This window comes from Schistocerca americana, chromosome 10 (genome assembly GCF_021461395.2).
Source record: "Schistocerca americana isolate TAMUIC-IGC-003095 chromosome 10, iqSchAmer2.1, whole genome shotgun sequence".
Lineage (NCBI taxonomy): Eukaryota > Metazoa > Arthropoda > Insecta > Orthoptera > Acrididae > Schistocerca > Schistocerca americana.
This window is the reverse complement of record NC_060128.1, coordinates 102885136-102902738: the sequence shown is the minus strand read 5'-3', so window position 1 is coordinate 102902738 and position 17603 is coordinate 102885136. Positions and strand designations below refer to the sequence as shown.

The window sequence follows — 17603 nt, the reverse complement described above, 5'->3', positions numbered from 1 at the left end:
GTTTGACTGCATTGTAACAGCTGTTGTTCTTATGTCAGGGTTGAGGAAAAGGACTTTTCCTCATGATGTGGTACTTATGACGGACAACGGCCTTGCCACAGTGGGTACACTGGTTCCCGTGAGATCACTGAAGTTAAGCGCTGTCGGACGTGGTCGGCACTTGGATGGGTGAGCATCTAGGCCGCCATGCACTGTTGCCATTTTTCTGGGTGCACTCAGCCTCATGATGTCAATTGAGGAGCTACTCGACCGAATAGTGGCGGCTTCGGTCAGGAATACCATCATAATGACCGGCAGACGGTGTGCTGACCCCACGCCCCTCCTATTCGCATCCTCCACTGAGGATGACATGGCGGTCGGATGGTCCCGGTAGGCCACTCGTGGCCTGAGTTAGTTAGTTAGTGGTACTTATGACAGGGATGAGGAACCAGACATTCTCATCGCTGGAGCCACATGCATGTACATATGGGATTGCTCCAGCGGTTCTGTTTGCCTCTACCAGCATATTACACAACAGTGCATTTCATGTCAGAGTTCAGGACGAGGATTTTGGCTGCTGGCATGGCATTCATGTCAAAGAAGAGGAATCAGACATCGATTTGCATGGAACCTTGCTGTATGTGACAGGGGTATGAGATAGCACCATTAGATCTGGTGGCCTCTACCAGCGTGTGATTCAGCTGTGGGGTTTCCCGTCAGGGTTGATAAGAGGACTTTGGCTAGCTCTATGATACTCACTCCTGATATGAGGAACCTGACTAGGTTGGCTCTGGATGCATAACAGAGATAACTAACTGCTCTATCAGTTCAGCTGGCCTCTACCACCATCACCTAGACTACAAAGTTTGCAGTGTATCTCCTGGAGCTGTTGTTCCCAACCATCCACTGTGGTACTGACACCAGACATAAGGAACCATCTTTGGTAAGTAATGGAACCACGCTGCAAGTGACATTGGTATGGGGCTAGTACGATCAACAGGCTTTTACTTTGGGGTTTAGAAGAAGAATTTGGCCTGCGACTGTAGTACTTACACCAGACATGAGGAACCAGACTTTGTCGGCCCTGGAACCATGCTGGACGTCCGCTGTGGTCCCATTGCTGTCCACCAGCACGCTGCCGCTCCAGGATGAGAGCTGGAACCCGGAGAAAAGGCGCACCTCCAGTCTCAGCACACCAGATGGTCGGTGGGACTTCCACCTGAAACACCAGACCACACCACACCGTGTCACAGCGTCTAAAGAGTTCAAGAGGGGATGTAGGTCACCTTGATGATGTTTGCAGGCAGCTTGTCGATATATAATCATCATTAACAGTTAGCAATACACCATGAGGAAGGCGCCTTACAACAGTCGCCGAAACGTCGAACTTTTACAGATGACAATGCAGCCTCAAAACCAGAAGAATTTTATTGACTGTGACAAGGTCCGCAGAAGCCTACGTTTACATCATTAACAGTATCTTGCATGGTATGTGTTGTGTTGGCTGAAGAGCCAACATCGTGTTACGAGGGGAGGCCGAAATGCACGCCTTTTAGCTCACGCAGCCTGACGTGAGGAGGGAAGAACTATACTGACGTGAGGAATTAGACAAGGAATTAGAATTCAGAAAGCGGACATAATTAGTTTGATACTGAACTGTAATCCATTAATGATGAACGTCGCTCTTGACGGTACATGATCCACAATATTATCTGTTCAGAATAGTAACTGAACATGGCGCCTTGCTAGGTCGTAGCAAATGACGTTGCTGAAGGCTATGCTAAACTGTCGTCTCGGCAAATGAGAGCGTATGTAGACAATGAACCATCGCTAGCAAAGTCGGCTGTACAACTGGGCGAGTGCTAGAGAGTCTCTCTAGACTAGACTTGCCGTGTGGCGGCGCTCGGTCTGCAATCACTGAAAGTGGCGACACGCGGGTCCGACGAATACTAACGGACAGCGGCCGATTTAAAGGCTACCACCTAGCAAGTGTGGTGTCTGGTGGTGACACCACAGGATGTACTAAAGGTACTGGAAAGCAGGTGCAAGAGAAGCAGATCGTGGAGGGAAATAAGGAGTTATAAGAAAGGATAAATAAGTACTCAAATTATTGGAGGAAATTGGAAAGCGGAGGACTGTGTTGCTTTTGAAACTATCACTTTATAGTCACAGCAAGCCGTAACTAGCATGGTCCATAAGTTGTTCCATAACTGGTAAGGTGGGGTCACTGGGAACCCAATATTGTTAATTCAAAATATTCCCTGTTAATGTTCAATTAAAATAAAAACCATTTTTTACAACCACACATCATATCTAAAGGTATCTAAATCGGATTGAACACAATAAATGTAAATTTTTATATCTTCAGAGGACGACTACAGCTTACATCCTGGGGTCGTAGGTTTCTTCGTGTACCACCATCACTGTCATTGTTTGCTGAGCAATAAATCGATTTTTTAACCAAAATGTTTCATTAATGTGCCAGACGACTACCAGGAACCTACGCACCCCTCCAATGGTAGCCCACCCAAAGTAGTCAACTACTGGCCTTCGACCTCTGCTACCCTTACTCCACCACCCAGCTTAGAGAGCCAGTCACTCAGCTTGTATGGTGGTACTTTAAAGTTTATGACTTAACGATGCATAATATGTGTAAAAATGGAAGATGCTTTGCAGTTTTGTTTAGAGCTGGTGCTTACTGCCGTCCAGTGCTGCTCACATCACGGCTTCCAGAGAATAATTACATCTACCCCACCTGTCTAGCCATGCAGTCTAACACGCTGCTTCCCGAGTGGGAAGGCGTGCCGGTCCCCGGCGCGAATCCACCTGGCAGATTAGTCTTTAGGTCCGGTGCTCTGGCCAGCCTGTGGATGGTTTTTAAGGCGGTTTTCCATCTACCTCGGTGAATGCGGGCTGGTTCCCCCTATTCCCCCTCAGTTACATTGTGCCGGCAATTGCTGTGCAAACACTGTCTCCACGTACGCGTACACCATAATTACTCTACCACATAGAATTTTGGGGCTACACTCGTCTGGTATGAGGTGTTTCCAGGGGGAGGGGGGGTCCACTGCGGGCCAAACTGCACAATAACCCTGGGTTCGGTGTGGGGCGGCGGTGGGGTGGGTGGACTGCTGTGGCCTGTTGTGGGGTTGTGAGCCACTGAGGGCTACGGCAAGAAGATGCCTTTCCGTCGTTTCTAGGTCCCCAGTATAATTCACACAATACGCAATGGTTAACAAGGGGAGGCCGCCAATTGCGAAATTCAGATTCGATTCATACTGCGCATAATAAAAGCTCATGGCCAGGGGTGTAATGTGGCAAAGCATCAAGATGCACTTCACAGCCGTTGTCGAGAAAATCGATAGTTAAAAAGAAACCGTTGCGGTGAAATTCTCTCTACGATTACTAATTTCCTATAGCGTCGTGGCGCAGCGGTAAGCGCTTGGGTTCGAAATCCGAAGGTCGCCGGATCGAATCTCGCGCCATGCAATTTTTTTTTTTTAGTATTTGTTTTTTGTATATATAATTCCCGGCAATCAGTTGCAACAATTATGCATATCATAAGTTGTTGAAAGTCGTTTGTCGTGGAAGAACTGGCGACTTCGAACATCATTATGTTTTCCGCAAACAAAGTTGTATTTCACAAATGTTATTAATTGTCTTCATAATGTTAACCACGTATAGTTAACGGAAGACGTAGAAACGGTATTCCGAAACGAATACGTATAGCGTAAGTCAAACGTTCGAATTAGAATAGAGACCCCACGAACACAAATTTGCTGCGGCAGATATGAAATATAAACTCCGTTACTCGCTCGTTACACTTGAAGGACAGATGTTGAATGGGCCGAAACGAGCCGCCGCATAACAGCGTAGTTGCCTGCTAACTTCGAAAGAAGGTAGATGCGGTCCCTAGCGCAACTTATAACATCGTCGAAAATCGGTGCGGACGGGAGAGCTTAGGTACACCGTGTTAAAAGAACGGAAAAATGGAGGCGGTACAATTGGAGAGCGATCCGCCTTCACCAGCATGCTATAAGCAATTCATTAACAGTATATATATATATATATATATATATATATATATATATATATATATATATATATATATATATTTGAATTACAAAAAACTAATAATGAAAAAAATTGCATGGCGCGAGATTCGATCCGGTGACCTTCGGATTTCAAACCCGAGCGCTTACCACTGCGCCACGACGCTATACAAATTTGGTAATCGTACAGAGTATTTCACCGCAACGGCTTCTTTTAACTGTCGATTTTCTCGACAAAAAAAAAAAAAAAAAAAAAAAAAAAAAAAAAAAAAAAAAGCTGAGATGTGCATCTTAGTGCTTTGCCACATTACACCTCTGGCCATGAGCTTTTATTATGCGCAGGATGAATCGAATCTGAATTTCACAATTGGCGGCCTCCCCTTGTAAATCTCACTGGCTAACGTGGTCAATAAAGGGGGATGTTCAAATTGATTCAAATGGCTCTGAGCACTATGGGACTTGACATCTGAGGTCATGAGTCCCCTAAGGATATCACACACATCCATGCCCAAGGCAGGATTCGAACCTGCGACCGTAGTGGTCACGTAGTTCCAGACTGAAGCACCTAGAAAGCAGCCGGCCAAGGAGGATGTGCAGGGCAGATTAAACTCAACTGCTTCACGATCTGACATACATTACAGTGATAGAAAAAAAGTCCAACACCAAGAAGGAATTGTGCGAGATAAACAACAGTCGTTTATTCAAATTTCGCGCTAGTATGAGGATGCTAATCAGCTTTGCTGGAAATAAGCGCTGCAGCAGTCGTAAGCTTTAGTTACCTTTGAGAATTGAAAGTTGTTGTTACTCAAGAATACCTTGAAGCCGACAAAGACGCCATTCTCACCAGCTCTCTGAATTTTTATGAGGTCATGTAATAGGGCTGTGACAAGCTGAACATTACGTGTGAGACATCCCACAAAGAACTTGCAGGAATGTAGCCACTGTACATGACTGCTTAGAGCAGTGACCACGAAAATGCACGGTCGCAAGGAGACCGGCCTCTGCATGGCCACATGGCACTACCGAGAGGGAAGACAATCGTGTTCAACGCATGGTTCTGGCGCACCGTAACGCATCTGCAGCAACAATTTGAGCAGCTGGTGGCACCGTAGTGGCATAACGAACTGTTACAAATGTGTTATTTCAAGGATAGCACCGACCCAGACGCCCCGTGGCGTGCAATCCACTGACCCCAAACCACCACCATTTGCGACTTCAGTGGTGTCAAGCGAGAGCTCATTGGAAGGCAGACAGGAAGTCTGTTGTGTTTTCTCATGAAAACTGGTACTGGGTCTGTCTCAGTCCCAGGTATGGGAGGAGACCAATTGAAGGCCTGCAACCAGTATGGCATCCTAAATAGTGTGGAATTACATCTGGAAATGGTTCAAATGGCTCTGAGAACTATGGGACTTAACTTCTGAGGTCATCAGTCCTCTAGAACTTAGACCTACTTGAACCTAACTAACCTAAGGACATCCCACACATCCATGCCCGAGGCAGGATCCGAACCTGCGACTGCAGCAGTCACGCAGTTCCAGACTGAAGTGCCTACAGCCGCTTGGCCAGCAATTACAGCTGGAGTTATGGTCTGAGATGTGATTTGGTATGATAGCAGGAGTACTCTCGTGGTTATCCCATGCAGTCTGGTTGCAAATTTGTACATCAGTCCGATGACTCAACCTGTTGTGCTGCTATTCATGAACAGCATTCCAGTGGGTGTTTTCCAACAGAATAACGCTCACCCACATACCAGTATTACAACCCAACACGCTGTGCAGGGTATCTACAGTTGCCTTGGTCTGCTCGATCACCAGATCTTTCTCCAATCGAGCACACGTCGGGCATCATGGGACCAAAACTCCAACAACACGCACATCCGGCATTAACCGTCCATGTATTGACCGAGAAAGTGGAACAGGCAAGGAACTCCATCTCACAAACTGACATCACAATGCCTGCACATGTGCATGTGGCATTCAACATTCTGGTAGTTACACCGGTTATTAATGTACCAGTACTTCATATTTGCAATGGCTTACTTCGCGCTAACTTTAACCTCTGATCTTGCAATGTTAATCACTCAAATATGTTACCTAGGCAACTGAATTCCTAAACTTTCGTTACTCTCCCTTAATTACACTATTGGCCATTAAAATTGCTAGATCACGAAGATGACGAGCTACAGACGCAAAATTTAACCGACAGCAAGAAGATGCTGTGATATGCAAATGATTAGCTTTTCAGAGCATTCACACAAGGTTGGCGCCGGTGGCGACACCTACAATGTGCTGACATGAGGAAAGTTTCCAACTGATTTCTCATATACAAACAGCAGTTGACCGGCGTTGCCTGGTGAAACGTTGTTGTGATGCCTCCTGTAAGGAGGAGAAATGCGTACCATCACGGTTCCGTCATTGATAAAGGTCGGATTTATCCTATCGCGACATTTCTCCTCGCGTTGGTCGACATACAATGACTGTTAGCAGAATATGGAATCGGTGGGTTCAGGAGGGTAATACAGAACGCCGTGCTGGATCCCAACGGCCTCATATCACTAGCAGTTGAGATGACAGGCATCTTATCCGCGTGGCTGGAACGGATCGTGCAGCCACGTCTCGACCCCTGAGTCAACAGATGGGGACGTTTGCAAGACAACAACCATCTACACGAACAGTTCGACGACGTTTGCAGCAGCATGGATTATCGGCTCGGAGAACATGGCTGCGGTTACCCATGACGCTGCATCACAGACAGGAGAGCCTGCGATGGTGTACTCGACGACGAACCAGGGTGCACGAATGGCAAAACGTCATTTTTTCGAATGAATCCAGGTTCTGTTTACAGCATCATGATGGTCGCATCCGTGTTTGGCGACATCGCGGTGAACGCACATTGCAAGCGTGTATTCGTCATCGCCATACTGGCGTTTCACCCGGCGTGATGGTATGGGGTGCCATTGGTTACACGTCTCCGTGACCTCTTGTTCGCATTGACGGCACTTTGAACAGTGGATGTTACATTTCAGATGTGTTACGACACGTGGCTCTACCCTCCATTCGATCCCTGTGAAACCCTACATTTCAGCAAGATAATGCACGACCGCATGTTGCAGGTCCTGTGCGGGCATTTCTGGATACAGAAAATGTTCGACTGCTGCCCTGGCCAGCACATTCTCCAGATCCTTCACCAATTGGAAACGTCTCGTGAATGGTGGCCGAGCAACTGGCTCGTCACAATACGTCAGTCACTACTCTTGATGAACAGCGGTATCGTGTTGAAGCTGCATGGGCAGCTGTACCTGTACACGCCATCCAAGCTCTGTTTGACTCTATGCCCAGGCGTATCAAGGCCGTTATTACGGCCAGAGGTGGTTGTTCTGGGTACTGATTTCTCAGGATCTATGCACCCAAATTGCATGAAAATGTAACCACATGTCAGTTCTAGTATAATTTATTTGTCCAATGAATACCTGTTTATCATCTGCATTTCTCCTCGGTGTAGCAATTTTAATGGCCAGTAGTGTATTTCTTGTTGTTCGGACTTTCCCTCCATCAGTGTATATAAGAAAGTTACTAAATGTTGTTTTAAGAATAAGCAAAACAACACAAGGGTGTGGAGTGGTCATTGTGACCTGGTGAAACTTTCTAATAATTTCCAAAGACCGTTGTTGTAATTGGAATGAACTCTTGACCAGTCTGGAGATGAGTCCATCTGCAGTGACTACATTCAGTAGTAAGCTGTGTCGCCTCAGAGAACGGCAACCTTCAGCAAGACAATGCACTGCTAGAGGTGTCCAGGTGGACAGAGAGCTACGAGAGGGTGAGGTACGCCACTCACCTGAAGCAGACCCTGATGGACAGCCTGGCAGGCCGGCCCTCGAGGTGTCGGAGCCCCGAAGAGTCCTCGCCCTCGACTGCCGCCCAGATGTCCAGCAGCGGCGTCCGGGAGGCTGGCGCGTACGTGGAGTAGCTCACGCGACCCTGGAACAGGCCACGGTAACCACTTACTCGAGGGCACTCCTAGAACGGTGCTGGCTTACGTTTTACTGCGTGGCGCAGAGGAGTGGGAAAATTTGAAAGTGATGTTGGCACCACTGCAGCAGTAGGAGAAATGAAGGAAAGACATTAAACTGTATATTTGGTTGATATTTACTGGGATGTGATGCTTTCCCGGCTATTTCTAACTTGTAGAATACACAGGTGTCTGGGTGCGATATTTCGCCAAACAGGCTTGTTGTCATCTTTATGTGGTACATGATGACTACTGCTCTGGACTGGTCTGCATCCAAACCGGTTGGTTATAGTTAAACTGACGGTGTTGTGAGTGTTGTAGTGCAGCTTGTATACTTAGCAGGACGCTGATACGTCCTAGATTTGTCCATTAATTGGTGCACTCACAGAGTAAGCCGAAAAAAAACCAGGTGAACATATGGCCCTGTAAGCAGTCTGAATGTGGTGTGGGTGCAGAAAAAGGAGAGGAACGATCAAACACATGATATCGGTAGCCCTGGCACGTTTACTAGCATGTGGCAGCAAGTTACAACATGTGTTCAGTATTGTCTCCCAACTGAGCAATATGTTGCATCTGTAACACGGCATGTTCAATTGGTGATTGCATCATATCTGGTGTAATCAGACCGAAAAAAATGCGTGTGAAATCGTATGGGACTTAACTGCTAAGATCATCAGTCCCTATGCCAATACACTACTTAACCTAAATTATCCTAAGGACAAACACACACAGCCATGCCCGAGGGAGGACTCGAACCTCCGCCGGGACCAGCCGCACAGTCCATGACTGCAGCGCCTTAGACCAATCAGACCAATATGTTGTCATATGCGAACCTTCATATCAGGAAGAGTCCAGATACACGATCCCTGATAGACAAGATCTTTCAGGTATCCCCACAACCAGAAGTCGCATGGATTTATGTCAGAGGATCTGGAACGCTACACACCTTGAAATAGACTAGAGGTAATGTGGTAGTTACTGGACGCTTCCCGAAGCCGATCTTTCATCTGGCAAGCGACATCTGGTGTCGCTCCATCTCGCACAAAAATAGTGGTGTGGATATAGTTACCTTCTTGCAATGGTGGACTCACTTACTGCACAAGGAGGTCCATATAACGTGCAGATATCACTGTATACCTAATAGGTCCGCCAGATATCATCTCTTCCAAGATAAACGAACCGAGAATGGAGGTGTTTGTGAAATCACACCTGACAGTTGGTTGGTTGGCTGATTTGAGGGGAGGGGAGCAATCAGTGAGGTCACTGGCCCCATCGGATAAAGGGAGGATGAGGAAGGAAATAGGCTGTGCTCTTTCAAAGGAACCATCCCAGAATTTGCCTGAAGCAATTTGGGGAAATAACAGAAAACCTAAATCAGGATGGTCGGACATGGAATTGAACTGCAATCGTCCCGATTGCAAGTCCAGTGTGGTGACTATTTCGCCACCTCGCTCGGTGAAATACACTCCTGGAAATGGAAAAAAGAACACATTGACACCGGTGTGTCAGACCCACCATACTTGCTCCGGACACTGCGAGAGGGCTGTACAAGCAATGATCACACACACGGCACAGCGGACACACCAGGAACCGCGGTGTTGGCCGTCGAATGGCGCTAGCTGCGCAGCATTTGTGCACCGCCGCCGTCAGTGTCAGCCAGTTTGCCGTGGCATACGGAGCTCCATCGCAGTCTTTAACACTGGTAGCATGCCGCGACAGCGTTGACGTGAACCGTATGTGCAGTTGACGGACTTTGAGCGAGGGCGTATAGTGGGCATGCGGGAGGCCGGGTGGACGTACCGCCGAATTGCTCAACACGTGGGGCGTGAGGTCTCCACAGTACATCGATGTTGTCGCCAGTGGTCGGCGGAAGGTGCACGTGCCCGTCGACCTGGGACCGGACCGCAGCGACGCACGGATGCACGCCAAGACCGTAGGATCCTACGCAGTGCCGTAGGGGACCGCACCGCCACTTCCCAGCAAATTAGGGACACTGTTGCTCCTGGGGTATCGGTGAGGACCATTCGCAACCGTCTCCATGAAGCTGGGCTACGGTCCCGCACACCGTTAGGCCGTCTTCCGCTCACGCCCCAACATCGTGCAGCCCGCCTCCAGTGGTGTCGCGACAGGCGTGAATGGAGGGACGAATGGAGACGTGTCGTCTTCAGCGATGAGAGTCGCTTCTGCCTTGGTGCCATTGATGGTCGTATGCGTGTTTGGTGCCGTGCAGGTGAGCGCCACAATCAGGACTGCATACGACCGAGGCACACAGGGCCAACACCCGGCATCATGGTGTGGGGAGCGATCTCCTACACTGGCCGTACACCACTGGTGATCGTCGAGGGGACACTGAATAGTGCACGGTACATCCAAACCGTCGTCGAACCCATCGTTCTACCATTCCTAGACCGGCAAGGGAACTTGCTGTTCCAACAGGACAATGCACGTCCGCATGTATCCCGTGCCACCCAACGTGCTCTAGAAGGTGTAAGTGAACTACCCTGGCCAGCAAGATCTCCGGATCTGTCCCCCATTGAGCATGTTTGGGACTGGATGAAGCGTCGTCTCACGCAGTCTGCACGTCCAGCACGAACGCTGGTCCAACTGAGGCGCCAGGTGGAAATGGCATGGCAAGCCGCTCCACAGGACTACATCCAGCATCTCTACGATCGTCTGCATGGGAGAATAGCAGCCTGCATTGCTGCGAAAGGTGGATATACACTGTACTAGTGCCGACATTGTGCATACTCTGTTGCCTGTGTCTATGTGCCTGTGGGTCTGTCAGTGTGATCATGTGATGTACCTGACCCCAGGAATGTGTCAATAAAGTTTCCCCTTCCTGGGACAATGAATTCACGGTGTTCTTATTTCAATTTCCAGGAGTGTATTTGCGGGCAATATTATGGAAATAGAAGAGGACGTAGGTGAAGATGAAATTTTTTTTGCTATGTTTTAACGCACAGTAAAGGAAGATTTTGTTACGGGCGGCTAACAAGGTGGTAGGATCACAAGGCAGACTCATCGAATGAGGCGCCAGATGGTCTCTCAGAGTGAGAACGGCCGGGCTAGCAAGAGCAGTGTTGAACTGCAGCAGAGAGAGAGAGAGAGAGAGAGAGAGAGAGAGGCAGCAGCGAGGATTCCCCTACCACGCTGGACGCCAATAAGCGAATCATTAATTATTTATATTTACTATCTGAATATTAACATACAGCTCTAGCCGTTCTAATGACGTTACTTGCAATGCGAATTTGTTAATAATAATTACAATATCATTCAATTCATCGGTAAACGTTATTTACAAATTTTAGTTACTGTCAATGTTGACTGATGGAGACGATGGATCAGTCACTAATGCCCTCTGCCAGGACAGGCGCCAAACTGTTAAAACAGCTCACTACTAGTGTACCGACGCTATTATGCTTTCATATTTCTTTGACTTACGCAACTAAAGTCATTCTGGAAGATGGTTTGAAAGTTGAAAGGATTCGGAACCAAGAAGCCGTCGCCCCACAGTCGGTGACAAGAAACAGTCGAACGCCGCCGCTTTCGCAGAAAGTGTAGACAGGTACCGAAAATAGTATTTCTACATCTACGTCTACATGGTTACTCTGCAAATCACATTTAAGTGCCAGGCGGAGGGTTCATCGAAGCACCATCAGAATTACCTATTATTCCAATCTCGTACAGGGCGCGGATAAAACGAAATCCTATATCTTTCCGTGCAAGCTGCGATTTCCCTTATTTTATAACGGTGATCTTTTCTCCCCATGTAGGTCGGCGTCAACAAAATACTCATTCGGAGGAGAAAATTGGTAATTGAAATTTCGTGAGAAGATTCCGCCGCAACGAAAAACGCCTTTATTTTAATGATTTTCATCCCAAATCCTGAATCGTTTCTGTGATACTCTCTCCCCTATTTCGCGGTCATACAATACGTGCTGCCGTTACTTGAACTTTTTCGATGTACTCCGTCAATACCATCTGGTAAGGATCCCACACCGCCCAGCAGTATTCTAAAAGAGGACGGACGGTCTCTTTAGTACAGGGTTATTACAAATGATTGAAGCGATTTCACAGCTCTACAATAACTTTATTATTTGAGATATTTTCACAATACTTTGCACACACATACAAAAACTCAAAAAGTTTTTTTAGGCATTCACAAATGTTCGATTTGTGCCCCTTTAGTGATTCGGCAGACATCAAGCCGATAATCAAGTTCCTCCCACACTCGGCGCAGCATGTCCCAATCAATGAGTTCGAAAGCGTCGTTGATGCAAGCTCGCAGTTCTGGCACGTTTCTTGGTAGAGGAGGTTTAAACACTGAATCTTTCACATAACCCCACAGAAAGAAATCGCATGGGGTTAAGTCGGGAGAGCGTGGAGGCCATGACATGAATTGCTGATCATGATCTCCACCACGACCGATCCATCGGTTTTCCAATCTCCTGTTTAAGAAATGCCGAACATCATGATGGAAGTGCGGTGGAGCACCATCCTGTTGAAAGATGAAGTCGGCGCTGTCGGTCTCCAGTTGTGGCATGAGCCAATTTTCCAGCATGTCCAGATACACGTGTCCTGTAACGTTTTTTTTGCAGAAGAAAAAGGGGCCGTAAACTTTAAACGGTGAGATTGCACAAAACACGTTAACTTTTGGTGAATTCCGAATTTGCTGCACGAATGCGTGAGGATTCTCTACCGCCCAGATTCGCACATTGTGTCTGTTCACTTCACCATTTAGAAAAAATGTTGCTTCATCACTGAAAACAAGTTTCGCACTGAACACATCCTCTTCCATGAGCTGTTGCAATCGTGCCGAAAATTCAAAGCGTTTGACTTTGTCATCGGGTGTTTGAGCTTGTAGCAATTGTAAACGGTAAGGCTTCTGCTTTAGCCTCTTCCGTAAGATTTTCCAAACCGTCGGCTGTGGTACGTTTAGCTCCCTGCTTGCTTTATTCGTCGGCTTCCGCGGGCTACGCGTGAAACTTGCCCGCACGCGTTCAACCGTTTCTTCGCTCACTGCAGGCCGACCCGTTGATTTCCCCTTACAGAGGCATCCAGAAGCTTTAAACTGCGCATACCATCGCCGAATGGAGTTAGCAGTTGGTGGATCTTTGTTGAACTTCGTCCTCAAGTGTCGTTGCACTGCTATGACTGACTGATGTGAGTGCATTTGAAGCACGACATACGCTTTCTGGGCTCCTGTCACCATTTTGTCTCACTGCGCTCTCGAGCGCTCTGGCGGCAGAAACCTGAAGTGCGGTTTCAGCCGAACAAAACTTTATGAGTTTTTCTACGTATCTGTAGTGTGTCGTGACCATATGTCAATGAATGGAGCTACAGTGAATTTATGAAATCATTTGTAATAGCCCTGTAGATCTGTTACATTTTCTAAGTGTTCTGCCAATAAAACTGTCTTTGGTTAGCCTTCCCCACAACATTTTCTATGTGTTTCTTCCAATTCAGGTTGTTCGTAATCGTAATTCCTAGGTATTTAGTTGAATTTACGGTCTTTAGATTTGACTCATTTATCGCGTTACGAAGTTTAAAGAATTACCTCACGCTTCTCGTTATTTAGGCTCAATTGCCAATTTTCGCACCATACAGATATCTTTTCTAAATAATTTTGCAATTTGTTTTGTTCTTCTGATGACTTCATTAGTCGCTAAACGACAGTATCATCTCCAAACAACCTAAGACGGCTACTGAGATTGTGTCCCAAATCGTTTATATAGATAAGGGAGACCAAAGGGCCTATAACTCTGCCTTGCAGAACGCCAGAAATCTGTTTTACTCGATGACATTCCGTCAGTTACTACGAACTCTGACCTCGCTGACAGGAAATCACGAATCCAGTCACATAACTAAGACGATATTCCATAAGCACACTATTTCACTACAACCTGCTTGTGTGGTACAGTGTCTTTTGGAAATCCAGAAGTACGGAATTACGGAATCAATCTGAAATACCTTGTCAATAGCACGCAACACTTCGTGGGAGTAAGGAGCTAGTAGTGTTTCACAAGAATGATGTTTTCTAAATCCGAGTTGACTGTGTGTCAATAGACCGTTTGCTTCGAGGTAATTCATAGTAGGACAGTCCCACTGTTCCATACGTGGGGGTGCATCGAAGGATAGTGTATCGTTTCTCAATTAAAAATAAATAAAAAACAAGATATATTATTATTGGTTAAATAGATATGAATTAATGAATTAAAATGGCATGTTAATAGGTTTTATCTCTGCTGGTAAACCTGACATTTAAGGAAGCATTGAATATCTGGTAAGCACTGGTTGAGAACACTACAGAATTTTCCTTGCCTTGCTGGAAGCAATACTACTGAAGTGATAAAACATAACACAGAAAAATTTTACTCCCTTCTCTAATGAAGCTGAATTCTGCCTTCCGGCATCGTCAGTACATCAGATCGGAGAGTGCGTTGTTCGACGGAATTCTTTGGAGGCCAACGACCGATCTACATATTACGCGGTTCGCGTAATAACATTGCCTGGATTTTGAGAGAAACAGATCGGTGAACATGATCTCAGTAACGTATGAATTATAACCTGACGGATTAAACGGCGAATGAACACTAGGAGTGTTCGGCCGTGACCACCGAACAATGCGCGAGCAAATTCTCTTCGATACAGCCTGAAACTGGATTTTAAAAAATGTATAATAAAATCACATAGTGTAACATGAATAGCGGCGAAAGGGATCTTCAAATGAAACATGGCTACTTAACATCAAATTAACATAATTATTCAACAAAAGCGTACAAATTACACATGTAACATTTACACAGCTTGTGTCGCTAGCGGAGGACAAAAGAGGGAGAGAAAGCGAACATATCGCGTTCCGCTTTTTTATATCGCTAGACAAACGAATGTTCCAACTACATTTGCTTTTCACATTTTAACACACAGATTCTTTTTTTACAAAATAATTCATGAATAATTAAAAATACATTGTCTCATTAGTACATCGTTTCGTTCAATTAATATATACATTCATTTATATGTGTAAAAATTTTTATAATATTTTCAGGTGTTAATTAAAATTGGGGCTACTTTGTTATACATTTATAAAGAAACATTTCATCAATGTATTCGGGAATGGTAGAAGACGCGTGTAATCTTGCTAGCTACTAGCAACTTCAACTATAGTATCTAATAAACAGGAACACCATAATAGCAGTATTGTTACAAACCCGACAAAGGGAGTTTCGGCGATACTACGAGATCCTATTTAACGGTCAAATTGTGTCGTTACGATCAAGTGTCACATGTGTTCAGAACTTTGAAGAGTACGGTTCTACTCTGAAGAAAAAGGCTAATGACCTTGCTCGTTCTTTACATTCGCTTCGAAATATTGTCGTCGGAAAAGCTGTCGAACGCAGTGTTCGTTATTCAGTGCGAAAACTTGCCTCGTCATTGGAGTTCGTATGTCACAGCGTTCAAAGAACGCTCCATCAACTTCGGTTACATCTGTACGCTTTTCAGGCTTCGCGATAACTTGAAATCTAATTACTGAATCCAGGGCCTACAAATTTGTGAACAGTTGTTTCGTGAAATCAGTCGAGGATGCAGTTTTATCCAAAACTAGTTCGGTTCCCTCGCGTAGACTGTACGGTCAGCTCAGATTTTAGATTTGTTTTTCTTCTTCTTCTTCGTTTCACCCAACTTTGGGGTACGTTGAATCAATCACTTCTGTGTGTTCTGTGCCTTTCTTTTCGCCCAGTACTGCTTCATTCTTTCTGATCTTGCTTTTCTTTCCTCATCAGAGATGACAATCGTTCTTTTCTTTCTATTTTGGAACTGGAATCCCTCTTTTCTGTCTTTGCTTATCATTTTTGCGGTCCTGTCTGTGAGCATTTTTTCTGTGATGTGTAGTTCTCTTAAGTCTTTCTCTGTTTGGATAAACCAATTTGGTTTGGATTTTTTATTCCTGAAGTAGTCAAACATTCTTTTTGTAAGTCTATTTGGGTTCATTCTGAGAATGTGCCCATAAAACTCAATTCTTCTTTTCCTCATTGTATCCGAAAGTTTTTCTGTGGTTTTGTAGAGTGTTTCATTTTTGGTATGAATTAGTTTGTCGTTATGAAATTTGGGGCCTAAAATTTTTCTCAATATTTTTCTTTCTTTGATCTCTAGCCTTTCAATTGGGCCATGGTTAGTGATAGATAATGTCTCAGCTGCATATAGTGCTTCTGGTTTAATGACAGTGTTGTAATGTTTTATTTTTGAATTCCATGAGAGGGACTTTTTATTATAAGTATTTTTAGTAAGCTGAAAGGCTAGTTCAACTTTGTTTCTTCTTAATTCTATTGCTTTTTTCTCAAGGGCGTTCCAGCTAATTCATTTGTTTTTATTTAATCCAATTCTTATGTTATTCACAAATTGCAGCACCATCTAAAATTTTCACGGCAATTAAGCCCACAGAAGTAAGGTCTTTTCTGAATGCACTTCTGACCAAAAAGCGATACTGGCAGCTGGAGTCCAAGATTTTTATTCATCATGGGTTTTGCGTTCTTGTGGTTATATTTCCATAGAAACTTTGGTGCCCTGACACATATTTCTTTATATGGGAACGTGTAGTGAAATAGCAAATTTCATATATTTACCTTTAAAATTTTATAGTACATCGAAATACTTTCTTAAAAATCTTCACCCCTATTCCACGTCTTTGGGTTTGAACTCCCAAAAACAGTGAAACACATGATCTTTCATTTCTAACAGAGAAGCTACTCGTAAATACTGGTTACCATAGACTTAGCTTTAAAAAATGCTTTCACAAGAAAAACTTCTCATTGGACATTCACCTCCTATTGAACTTCCTTAGGAGTCTTCCTTAGGAGTCTCCGCTATATACTTTCTTTCAGCAGTGCTAGTTCTGCAAGGTTCGCAGGAGAGCTTCTGTAAAGTTTGGAAGGTAGGAGACGAGATACTGGCAGAAGTTAAGCTGTGAGTACCGGGCGTGAGTCGTGCTTCGGTAGCTCAGATGGTAGAGCACTTGCCCGCGAAAGGCAAAGGTCCCGAGTTCGAGTCTCGGTCGGGCACACAGTTTTAATCTGCCAGGAAGTTTCATTTGCCTTTTTTTTATTTGGGAATTGACCATTTAGAATCACGCTACAATTCCATTTCGTCTTTGTCCTAAGTTTCCTATTTCTCCAATACTCCTTCGCATGGACGCTATGCTGTTGATTCTGTTCATCCGTCCAGGCTCTTCCAGTCTTCTTAGCTTTTTGGACTTGAAATCATTACAAATTTTTAAATCATGGTCCGAAATGTATCCCTATTTAACTTCTGAACTTCCTGAATGTTGAACCTTTCCAGATCTTTACGAGCTTCCTTAATCCATGTCGTTGTTGTCTTCTTTCTCCGCAGGTAGTCGAATATCCTTTTGGTTAGTCTGGTTTTTTACATTCTGTACAAATATCCTAGAAATGTTAACTTCTGCTTTTTCATGGTCTCTGTGATTCCCCCATCTCTTTGTAAATTTCATTATTGCTCCGAAGTCTCCAGCCAGTTTCAACCTGGGTTGGACTCATGATTTTCTGT

The 17603-nt window shown here is 45.2% G+C and overlaps 1 protein-coding gene across 1 annotated transcript in view; it reads right to left on the bottom strand.

The window, feature by feature from the left end:
- The window catches only part of LOC124552274 (C3 and PZP-like alpha-2-macroglobulin domain-containing protein 8), an 842473-nt gene that overhangs the window by 42329 nt on the left and 782541 nt on the right, over positions 1 to 17603 (bottom strand). Inside the window, exons 24-25 of the mRNA XM_047126553.1 lie at positions 7869 to 8011; positions 1033 to 1198 (exon numbers count right to left, since the gene is read on the bottom strand). Coding sequence (XP_046982509.1) covers positions 1033 to 1198; positions 7869 to 8011 — 309 coding nt within the window. The remainder of the gene's footprint in view (positions 1 to 1032; positions 1199 to 7868; positions 8012 to 17603) is intronic.